This window comes from Hyperolius riggenbachi, chromosome 9 (assembly GCF_040937935.1).
Source record: "Hyperolius riggenbachi isolate aHypRig1 chromosome 9, aHypRig1.pri, whole genome shotgun sequence".
Classification (NCBI taxonomy): Eukaryota; Metazoa; Chordata; class Amphibia; order Anura; family Hyperoliidae; genus Hyperolius; species Hyperolius riggenbachi.
Genome location: NC_090654.1, coordinates 231,730,116 through 231,742,416, shown reverse-complemented (window position 1 = coordinate 231,742,416; position 12,301 = coordinate 231,730,116). Strand labels below are relative to the sequence as shown.

At 43.1% G+C, this 12,301-nt stretch overlaps 2 protein-coding genes across 2 annotated transcripts in view; one reads left to right on the top strand and one right to left on the bottom strand.

Annotated features, from left to right (window-relative positions):
- The window catches only part of FANCM (FA complementation group M), a 257,273-nt gene that overhangs the window by 170,438 nt on the left and 74,534 nt on the right, over positions 1-12,301 (bottom strand). The gene's annotated exons all lie outside the window — the stretch shown is intronic.
- Positions 1-12,301, top strand: part of LOC137533023 (heme-binding protein 1-like) — a 56,830-nt gene that overhangs the window by 27,233 nt on the left and 17,296 nt on the right. Inside the window, exons 3-4 of the mRNA XM_068254155.1 lie at positions 1,664-1,755; positions 6,399-6,540. Of these exons, the coding sequence (XP_068110256.1) occupies positions 1,664-1,755; positions 6,399-6,540 (234 nt within the window). The remainder of the gene's footprint in view (positions 1-1,663; positions 1,756-6,398; positions 6,541-12,301) is intronic.

Below are 12,301 nucleotides of genomic sequence, written 5' to 3'. Positions count from 1 at the left end.
ACTTCCCGTGATGTGACTGATTGCAATCTTTTCACAATGCAATGTGCACACTGTGAACATTGGTGCAGTCACTAGTTAAAGTAGAACGCAGTTCAGCATTGCACAAGAGATAAAACACCAGCAGAAAAATGCTTTCTTAAATTGCTGATTCCGAGAGATTTTCTACTGCAAATGCTGTCCTACAGGGAGTGATAATTGTCAAGTGATTCAGCTTATTATTACTACAAAGGTTTTGCTACTACCTATGAAAAATACTGCAGCAGAAATATGCTGAGAATAAGTGATTTAATAGTATTGTATATTAAAAACCTACCGGTATGTAATACTATATATCCTATATCTCTTATTTTATAATATCAAAATATTAAAATCCACGCCTGATGATCACTAAATGTCCAGCACTAAGGGTTTGCAGATTTGAAAGTTCCAGAAGGAAAAACAGTTTGAGTCAATATTCCATCTGCGCGTTTAAGTAATATAGAAACCTAAGAAATACAGACTAACATAGCGTAATCCTGTATCACAATATTGTAATAAAGTTTCACACAACACCCAGAGTGCATCAAACAGCAGACTTTCCAAATCACCACTTTGTGCTGTATAGACAAGACACACACCCCACCAACAGTGAAGGGGCTCAGAAAACAGGTGGGTCTGGCATTCAATACAAATTAAGCATACAGAGTATTGCCTTGTCACTAAACTGTCCCTCTGATGTGCTCACAATCTATTCTCTGTGATAGCCATATAATATGTGTTAGTGTAGTGTAGTGCATGTATCTTATTGTAGAGCCAATTTAGGTAGAGAATGGGGGGGGGGGGGGGAATACCCACAAAAAACAAAATCTTTGCTCTTACCGGTATTTTATTAATTAAAAAAAAAATTAATAAGGAGCAGCAGCAATCCGATACCACCAAAAGAAAGCTCTATTAGTGAATTGTACAAAATCGCCAGGTCCATGGGGGGTATAAACCTCTGGTCCTCAAGTGGTTAAAAGCCAACTAGACCCAAAATAGAGTATGGAATATTCAGATTGCAATGATCTTGATTAGTGTCAATTATAAGCTTTACTTTTGAAAATGAACTTTTCAATATGATAATTTTTTTTACGTATCTGTGCATGTATCTATAAGCATACATATAAAAGAGGCGCATGGAAAAAAGGGTGCAGGGGATTGCCGCTGGTAAAATACTGATACTGATTCTACTACTGCATTTTGATAGTAAAATATCGGTTTATATTAACCGATATTTTACTATAAACCCTACTCTCACGCAGAACCCTTCCCTGGTGGTACCTAACCCTAACACACACATTTACCCCCCCGTCCCCCCACCCACCCCCCGGTGGTGCCTTACCCTAAGACTCAGCCCCCGGGGTGTTTAAACCTAAATCCCAATCCTAAAGCGAACCCCCCCTTCCCACAAAGCTGCGATCTGTGGCTATGAAGGTTATTAATTTCAGCGCCCGGAGGTGCCCAATTAGCGGCAAGAGGGGGAAATTTTGGTGGTAAGGCTTGCAAGAAAAAAAGGGTTTGCAGATAACCAAGTTGCGGCATTGCATAGCGCATGAAGATAAGCAGCAAATCAGACTTTACATCATTTACTTATCATAGGTTATTTTAAGCCATTTTTCTTTAATATTCTGTGTTTCCTTTTCAGAAATGGCAGAGCCAATTCAGCAGCTAACAAGAAACAGCAGAACAGAAGAACGGCAGAGTGTGCCCTTCCTGCTCCTGAGCTGTAAAGAAAAGGTAAAACATTGTTCTGACCCAATTATGCACTGCAATAAAGGTCACAACTTACTATAAAAGCCACTTACACACCTGTCCATCAATCGGAAATGAAAGCTAAATTGAAACCTTGAAGGCAGCTCTCAATTCTGACATCTGTATACAAATCTGTAAAAAAAACTGCTGGTACCCCTCCACGAGAAAAGAAAAACCCTCACTTGGGTCTGAATGAACTTTAAACTGACAGTGTCGCCCATCATGGTTGATTTTTTATATATTTTTATATTTATAATTCCGAATTTTTGAAATAACAAAAATTAAAAAAACTCAAGGATGAAAAAAAGATGGGACTCTAAACCTAACAATTTTTCTGCAAAACCTTTAGGGCCGGATCACATGGGGGACTGCAGGGCGTTTACCGTCGGCCAAGGGTCATGAATGGGCAGTTGCATCCTGATCCTGATTTTTCCCATTGTTTTAGCTGACCCTGGAAAAAAACGTGCTATTTCTAGGGTTGCTAACGACCTGGTCTCATGGCGGGGCTGAAAAAAACGCTGGAAGATGCCGAAAGCTGTCAAATGCTGCACAGGCTTCTGCCTCTGTTAACAAGTAGTTTGACCCCCTCAACAAATAGCACCAGCTGTGTCAGGTTTGAAGAGCGACTCCTCCTCCAGGGTGAACATTTTTGGTCGTTCTACAGATGCTGAACAGGTTTAACACAAAGCCGTCTGTTATTATTTAAAGTCATTATCCCATATCCATTACTTGTGAATGAGACAGAGCTATCTGACGGTGGCCTGCGCATTTCACTCCAGTGTCTTCAAAGCATTGAGATTTTCTTGTTCCCTTCAAACTCAAGCCCTCGATTCAATGTTTTATAGTATGTACGATGCTTTCGTCTTTAAAAGATTGATTTTTATGTGGACATACAGCTATTGTGACTACCACATTTTCTAGTTTTGTTTCTTCTGTCCTAAGGATGCTCTCCCAGAAGACCTGTGGCTTGTCAATTAGAGATGGCTCGAACGGTTCGAACGCGAACTTGCTCGCGCAAACGCTGCGAGTTTAACCCACCCCCTATACTACATCATTGGGCTAAACTTTGACCCTCTACATCAGTCAGCAGACACATGGCAGCCAATCAGGCTGCACTCCCTCCTGGAGCGCCCCCCCCCTAATAAAAAGCAGCAGCGTCAGCCATGTTCTCACTCTGTGTGCTGCTGTATTAGTGAGAGAAGGGAGAGACATTGGAGAGATAGGGAAAGCGATAGTTAGGAGGTCTGTTAGCCTGCTCCTTGCTGATATTTGTTGATGAAAAGCACCCCAAAACAGCTCTTTTAAGAGCTACTGTTCTTGTGATGTGTTTTTATTTATTTTGTAATTTCTGAGCAAGTAACGATAAGCACACACTTCCACAACATTTGTAATAAATTAGATTCCCTTCGGAAACAAATGAACATTTTGGCTGGGGCAATTCTAAGACCTCTTGCACACTATATTCGATTCCGATTTTCATACGACCAGATTTATGATTCTGATTAAAAACCGTAGCAGCATGCAGTAGGTTTTTTAATCGAATAAAAAAATCGGATCGTATAAAAACATCGAAATTGCATGTAGTGTGCAAGAGGCCTAAAGCATGCACAGAAGGTATAACACAGATACTGGGCTCAGCCAGGCATCTACGCTCACACAGTATTCTTCTCATAGATGTGTCCTCTGAATTGTGCTTTGCACAACCACCTACCACTGAATGCCTATAGGAAGGTTTATCTTGTAGCACAAATGAAGATATACAGATGGAACGAAAAGATGTAAATCTATTGTCTGACGTAGGAGCCATGTGTGTGCTTAGGAAACAAGGCAAGCACTCAGCAAAGGATTAGACCATGAGCAGAAAATCAGATTATCAGAGAGTCTAGCAGAGAGAACATGCAAGCCGGACAGCATGTGACTCTCACTTGCGGATCACTGGTAATTCTGGCAGACTGCATTTTAAAGCCGCAAAACACAAATGCTGTGTCTGGTACACAAAAACCACCACACTTCGCACTGCTGCCTTCTTTGTACAAAATAATCCCTTTATAGTAAACTCCTACGGACAAGAAAAAGTAGTTTACTATATCAGAAGGTCAGTCCCAGTTAGAATTCTTCCACCTAATCCTTGATAAATAAGAATGAGACTTTCGCCTTTTTTTTTTTTTTTTTTTTTAATAACACCTTTTTTCCCCCCTAACTTTATGACTGATTATTGCTAGCAGCAATCATAAACTTTTAACACAGTCTACATCACGTGTACGTGTGGCGGCGGGCGGCAGTGTTAAATCCGCGACGTAGATTCTATGTCCTGAACCCTACAGCAGCACTAATTAGGACATAAAATCTACGTCCTGGAATGTAAAGTAGTTAAGAATGTATCATATCTTTTCTACAAGGTCTTCAGTCCCTTTGTTTTAGTAACATCACATTCCTCATCTATGGGTTGGAGGAATTGGGGAAGGGGGGGCAGGGGTGTAACAATAGGACCTTCAAGGAATTCAGCCATGGGGGGGGGGGGGGGTTGTCTCGGGAAACAATCTAGCACAAGTATAGGTGTGCCCTGAGGGGACTTACAATTTGCATTGTTCCCATCCTTATCCCACTACATACCGGTAATACTTGCTCCCTTCCCCACAGCATCAGTGCACGTCCCTTTGGTATATCAAGGTGACATCTGTATTCCACTCATTCGCCACAGCGTCACCCACTGGATCAAGCTCGATTGTGATCAGTGACACAAATAGCATGTGTTCACACCTTCAGCTCTCCCCACTGTGGAAACATTACACTTTTATGTACAAGCTAGAATATTAAAAAAAAAAACAAAAAAAAAAAACAGTATTGTTTGGGAGACTGACGTGACAGCTGCACTTTTCTGAGAAGGTAGACATACAATGCAACTGTCTTGTGGTGGGGAGGCGATTACAAGATTTATTTACTTTAGAGCATATGTGGGTAGGATAACTACATGACAATAAGGAGCTGGGTGACAAATGTGTAATGCATGTGAACCAAAAATGAGAATTGAAAAAAAAAATGTACTTCTGTCCTTCGGGGATGAGGGAAGAGTAAAGCTATATATCTAGCGATTCTGATTCAATCGGCAAAGCAATTGATTTTATTAAGGAATCAACTTCAGTATAGTGGATAGTCGATCGACTAGTGACCCACACACTACAAACAATATCCTATGCAATTCACATTCGATCTGACAGATGTATCTCTGACTCTGAATCGATTTTTGCTTTCAGAGCATGATCGAATGACATGTGAACAGTAGCCGATTCCTGTGAGATTGAGCGATATCTTGCATCCTGCTCGATCAACTAAGTTGGTTGATCCGACATGAAATCAGCCACTTTTCATCACTTGGGAGTTCTGGAAAACACTCGATTCTCTCTCGATCCTATAACATGATCAAATCGAAGGGTCGATCGTACAGCCATATCACTAGATGTATGGCCACCTTAAAGGGCAATTGAAGTGAGAGGGATATGGAGGCAGCCATACTTATTTCCTTTTAAAGAGACTCTGTAAGAAAACAAAGTTCCCTGGGGGGTACTTACCTCCTGAGTGGGAAGCCTCTGGATCCCAAATGAGGCTTCCCCCTCCTTTGTAGCTGCTGGCAATTCAGCGCTGGCTCCCCCGAAGCGACCCACAATCCTGGCTCGACAAGCCTTGATATAATTACCTTCCCTGGCTCCAGCGGGGGCGCTGTTGCGGCTCTCAGCATGGAGATAGACAGAAATAGCCAATCTCTGTCAGGTCCGCTATACTACGCAGGTCCAGGAGACTTGCGTCTGCACAGTGGAGCGGACTGACAGCAATTGGCTATTTCCGCCTATCTCCGAGCGGAGAGCTGATACTGCGACAGCGCCGGGAAGGTAAATAATTACATCCCCGCTGTTCTGAGGGGCACAGCGAGACCACCGTGGGACACAGGACGACAGGGGAAGCCTCGATATGATCTAGAAGCTTCCCCCACCCGAGGCGAGTACCCCCCAGGGGAACTTTTTCTCGTTACAGGTTTTCCAATTGCCTGGCTATCCTGCTAATCCTCTGCCTCTAATACCGTACTTTCAGCCATAGACCCTGAACAAGCATGCAGCAGATCAGGAGTTTCTGACATTATGGTCAGATCTGACAAGAATAACTGCATGCTTGTTTCTGGTGTGATTCAAACACCACTAAAGCCAAACAGATCAGCAGGGCTGCTAGGCAACTGGTACTGTTTAAAAGGAAATAAAAAATAAATATGGCAGCCTCCATATTCTTCTCACTTCAGTTGTCCTTTAAGGGTCTGCTTTCATTGTGTTCTCACCGCTTCTGAACAATGAGGCTTCTGAAACATCAAAATCTGTGGAAGGTGCCTGCAGACAACACAGATCACATGACCAGCATAGAGGGAGCTCTTTAAGCAATGAATAGTCTTTATCAATTTGGTATTTTCAGTATCACAGAAACAAGACATGGGAAGGACCCAGCTTTTCACATCAAAAAACAGAAACAATATTTTGCATGTTCAACTTCACTTGCAAAGCTTTTTGTGTATAAAATACTAGTTATTTTTTTCTGGGTCTTTTTTTCCTAGTGTAAGGTCTACTTTAATCTATTTTTGCCCACAGTGTGGAGAAATACTGTATGAAAAAAGACAATACGGAAAAGCTAAATGGGCCTGTGTCAAGATGCAGGAGGAAAAATATGAACAAAGTATCTGCATGGGGTTTATGAAGCTTATGAGATACATCTGTGAGCAGAATTCCTCAGGTAAGGGATTATAAATGCTGTCCGAATAGCCAATAATGAAGACCATGCGTGCTCTGACAAAAAGACTGAAGAACTAAAACTATGACTTTAGGATGCAGTGAAAACCGAACGTTCTAGTACCAAAACTCGTGCAGAGCACATAATGAAGTCTTTATTTCACATACAGGTCCTTCTAAAAAAAAAAAAAAAATTAGCATATTGTGATAAAGTTCATTATTTTCTGTAATGTACTGATAAACATTACACTTTCATTACACACAACTGAAGTAGTTCAAGCCTTTTATTGTTTTAATATTGATGATTTTGGCATACGGCTCATGAAAACTCAAAGTTCCTATCTCAAAAAATTAGCATATTTCATCCGACCAATAAAAGAAAAGTGTTTTTAAAACAAAAAAAAGTCAATCTTCAAATACTTATGTTCAGTTATGCACTCAATACTTGGTCGGGAATCCTTTTGCAGAAACTGCTTCATTGTCTGCTTCAATGCGGCGTGGCATGGAGGCAATCAGCCTGTGGCACTGCTCAGGTGTTATGGAGGCCCAGGATGCTTCGATAGCGGCCTTAAGCTCATCCAGAGTGTTGGGTCTTGCGTCTCTCAACTTTCTCTTCACAATAACCCACAGATTCTCTATGGGGTTCGGGTCAGGACAGTTGGCAGGCCAATTGAGCACAGTAATACCATGGTCAGTCAACCATTTACCATTGGTTTTGGCACTGTGAGCAGGTGCCAGGTCGTGCTGAAAAATGAAATCATCTCCATAAAGCTTTTCAGAAGATGGAAACATGAATTGTTCCAAAATCTCCTGAAAGCTGGCTGCATTGACCCTGCCCTTGATAAAACACAGTGGACCAACACCAGCAGCTGACATGGCACCCCAGACCATCACTGACTGTGAGGACTTGACACTGGACTTCAGACATTTTGGCATTTCCCTCTCCCCAGTCTTCCTCCAGACTCTGGCACCTTGATTTCCGAATGACATGCAAAAGTTGCTTTCATCCGAAAAAAAAAGTACTTTGGACCACTGAGCAACAGTCCAGTGCTGATTCTCTGTAGCCCAGGTCAGGCACTTCTGCCGCTGTTTCTGGTTCAAAAGTGGCTTGACCTGGGGAATGCGGCACCTGTAGCCCATTTCCTGCACACGCCTGTACACGGTAGCTCTGGATGTTTCTACTCCAGACTCCGTCCACTGCTTCCGCAGGTCCCCCAAGGTCTGGAATCGGTCCTTCTCCCCAATCTTCCTCAGGATCCAGTCGCCTCTTCTCATTGTGCAGCGTTTTCTGCCACACTTTTTCCTTCCCACAGACTTCCCACTGAGGTGCCTTGATACAGCACTCTGGGAACAGCCTATTCGTTCAGAAATTTCTTTCTGTGTCTTACCCTCTTGCTTGAGGGTGTCAATGATGGCCTTCTGGACAGCAGTCAGGTCGGCAGTCTTACCCACGATTGCGGTTTTGAGTAATGAACCAGGCTGGGAGTTTTTAAAAGCCTCAGGAATCTTTTGCAGGTGTTTGGAGTTAATTAGTTGATTCAGATGATTCGGTTAATAGCTCGTTTAGAGAACCTTTTCATGATATGCTAATTTTTTTGAGATAGGAATTTTGGGTTTTCATGAGCTGTATGCCAAAATCATCAATATTAAACCAGTAAAAGGCTTGAACTACTTCAGTTGTGTGTAATGAATCTAAAATATATGAAAGTCTAATGTTTATCAGTACATTACAGAAAATAATGAACTTTATCACAATATGCTAAATTTTTGAGAAGGACCTGTACAGTTGCTGAAGAAATTCACTTATCTGTGTTCTGTGTCTGTTAAGGCAGATAAAGTTTCTAATTAGTTCTTAGCAACTGTGAACAGACCACAGAAGAGCTAAGCCAAGGCGGCTCTCTCCAGAGTAAACATTAAGACTTCAATGCCTACTGCAAAAGTAAAGCCATGTATAACTTCACCTTTTTAAGATTTCCATAAACTGTAACAAATGTGTTTTTTCCCATAAAGGTTATCATGCTGTGGCTAATCTTTTAGAGCAAAGAGGAAATTCAGAGTTTAGTTCCACTTTAAAGAAATCCTATAGTATACTGCATTAATCGTAACAGGTGGTAAGACTGCATATTTTAAAACCTCAAAATCAATGCCTGCTGATGGCAATAGGGCTCTGTGACCCATCCCACCCTTCTCCTGTGAGCTCTGCCTAGTTTCCCGCATTGTTACAGACACCAGGTTAGTATGTTGCTGGAAGGGTCCTAGGCAGAATGGAGGGGTGGTCAGAGTTTGCATACCAAGAATCCTAGATCAATTCAGGCATCAACCGGGTGGGGATTGGGAAAGTTCTGTTAGTGACAGCAGACAGCATTGTAGGGCTGGTAACAGTGAACAGTATACAGCTTTACCACCCATTAGACACAGTGGGCAAATGTCTACAAATGCATTTGTATTACCGCTGTTACAGAAGTGCCGTTCCCTTGTGCAGAGCTGCCCTCTTTTTTTAATGGCACCTGGCCAGGCCTCTCCCCCCCCCCTTGCATATTCTGCTCTACCATCTCACTGGTGTAAATGGCAGGGCAGAAGTACCAGCTCATCCCACCACTCCTAGCTATTCCACAGAGTGGTAAAGTCATTCCTGGAATACATGTACTGAATAGAAAGTGGCCATAGAGTGGCCCCATCACAGGCACAACCAGCAAGTGGTGGCCATTTGGGGACAAAGGTATATACGCACAGTTTCTGACTGACTAGGTTCTACAGCAGTGGTTACCAAACTACGGCCCGAGGGCTGAATGTGGCCCCCTGAGGCTTTTTCACTGGCCCCCAAACACAGAAAGTATAACTTATAAATGTGGCCCACTGCACCTTTAAATATTGCCTGCCCGCATATAGAATAGCAGTGCTGGCCCCACCCATCCACATACTGTAGAAGCCAGCGAGCAGTAATTCGCTGGCTTCCAATCCAGTTCTGCATCAGGTGACACTGCTGTCCAACTGAACGGCAGGTTGTCACCTGGTATGCTTCACTGTCTGGTGCACAAAGACGTTCTTTGGGCGCCACATGACTGAATGGGTGCTGCTGGGAGTTCTCCTCCGGGCAAGATTGGGGGACATCAATACCTAGATTCAATGTAATGTTTTTCAACATTTTATGTATGTTCCGGCAACCCAAGCAGTCTCAAGTACGTTGACCCGGCCCTTAACGGAAAAAGTTTGGAAACTCCTGCTCTACAGAGTGGGGGATGATGAGCAGGAGGTGCTACACTGCTGTAACTTCATTAGAAGCACCGTCAAGAACCAGAGAGGTTGGCCAGCAGTGATCCAGCATGATGGATCACTAACATGTAATGTAGTGTTTGTCGTGCCACTGTTTAAAACACTTCCCCATTAACACTGGTGTTTAGCGATGATTAAAAAAAAAAAAAAAAGTCATACTTACCCCGTCCACCAGTCTCACGCCACACTGTCTTCCTTGCTTGAACTCCAGCACAGAGCCGGAACGAAGCATCTAGCTTCAGGACACGGGGCTGCAATGGTATCGGTTGAGTGATAATCAAGATGGAATTCAACAATGTAGAAGGAAGAGAGCCGGCACTACAGTAGGCAGCTGTCATATAGAGGGATATGGCAGGATGCACTCACTTCAAAACACTCTGGTGCAACAAGCGTGCTCTGATTAGTTCAATACTGTGCAGATAAAAAGAGAGAGGAGAATCGGAGAATAGACTACATAATGCTTTTAATCCAGAGTGTAGTAAAACATAATCCAATGCATAGCATTACAATGTGACATACCAGTGCTTCAGAAAGCTGTACAATAGTGATGGGTGCTGGGCCAAGTAGCCAAAGGCTTGCTACACTCTGGATTAAACGCATTATGTAGTAGTGCAGATTCTCCTCTCTCCCTCTTTTTATCTGCACAATTGGAGAAGCTGGACTCTTATGCTCTGTGATTATGGGGAAGTGAGTCCCTTTTGTACCATCTAAGAGTCATAAAAATGACATGGAACCCTAAGGCCTCTTTTACACTATAGGCTGATAAACTGATGTGTTTGTACTTTCCACAGCAGTCGACTGTGAAAAAGCTTTCAGTTAAAATGCTATAGGAAGAGGAATGACAACTGTAGCTCTAAAGACAGTCCCATGAATTTTTGTAGCAGCCAATGGGAAACACTAAGAGGAAGGAACAGCAAGTTTACCCCGGAAAGCTGAAACTTAGTCAAGGGTGACACAACAAACGAGTTACACAGGTGCAGATATCTGGACACTGGCTACTGATGCTTACATAAGAAGCACCTCTGTGAGCAGTTTTAAATTTACTTTTGTGAAATGGCAAGCTTACTTTGAGGCTGGTTTCACACTATGAATTGGCGTTCGTGTTGCGGTGGGCCCGCCGCATCTCAAAAAAACAGACCTTCAGGGAACAAAACGTTAGGACACGGTGCTTGTTCCCTGCCTGGCATCCGTCCAAACAGTAAGTGACGCGCACTTCAAGTATGTGGAAGTGCACAGAAGCATATTGTAAAAATATGCTTCCATGCATGCGTGATGTCGCAACGCCAATGTGCTTAAAGAACCCCTCGCCGCCATAGACTAACATGACTTCTGGGATGACACAGATTGCCGCAGGTCCCCCGTGGTAACGTAGGTGTGCGTTAAGTGTTAAATTGGGCACTTTCCGTGCAGCGTACCGCAATGTGGCAAATATAAACTTTCCCATAGACTTTCATTAGGCTGCGGTAGCAGTGCGTCAACTTGACGCATCGCACCGCCACAGTGTGAAAGGGCCCTAAAGGGTGCTTCCACCTTAAAATCATTGTTAATTATTAACTTTTAAACTTCAGTGTGCAGCTATTTACGTCTCCTGTAAACCTGCAGTTAAACCTCCTGGAATCTTTGCCAACAGCATATGGTTTAACACAAAAGACTTGCCAGAATTCACATCTCTGTCGCTTTAGAAATTTTCATGAATCCTACACGTTCTCTATTTTTACTGCTGTGACTAATTTATTACAGCAGGAGGGATGAGGAAAATCCATGAATATGCAAGGGAGGTGTATACGGGATCAGGTGAATTGGGCTCCAGGTTCTGTGGCTGTGTAATAGCCTGCAACATTAAACTGCGGCTGCACGGCGCGAGGTGTTGAGTTGGGCTGCCTATAATAGTAGTCAAGCAATCCATCAGTAATCAGTAGCCAATCGGCTACTGCAGTTATACTTACTGCTAGACAAACGTCTAGTCCTATGGATAGCTTAGTGTTAGCCATTAGGAACTGTTAGGCATTAGGAGGCGGGTTAGCGGTAGGCATTAGGAGGCGGGTTAGCGGTAGGCATTAGGAGGCGGGTTAGCGGTAGGCATTAGGAGGCGGGTTAGCGGTAGGCATTAGTAGAGAGTTTTATTGCTCGGAAGGCGGGTTAGTATTAGACATTAGGAGGCGGGTTGGCGTTATGTGTTAGAAGGCGAGTTAGCAGTAGGCATTAGGAGGTGGGTTAGCATTAGGCATAAGAAGGTGGGTTAGCGTTAGGCAAAAGAAAACAGGTTAGCATTAGGCAATTAGGCATTAGAAGGCGTGTTAGCATTAGGCATAAGAAGGCGAGATAGCATTAGGCATAAGAAGGCAGGTTAGCGTTGGGAATTAGAAAGCAGGTTAACGTTGGCAATTAGAAAGCGGGTTAGCATTAGGCATTAGTAGAGAGGTGTATTACTAGGAAGGTGGGTTAGTGTTAGGCATTAGGAGAGAGTGTTAATGTGAAAATAGGGGACCAGG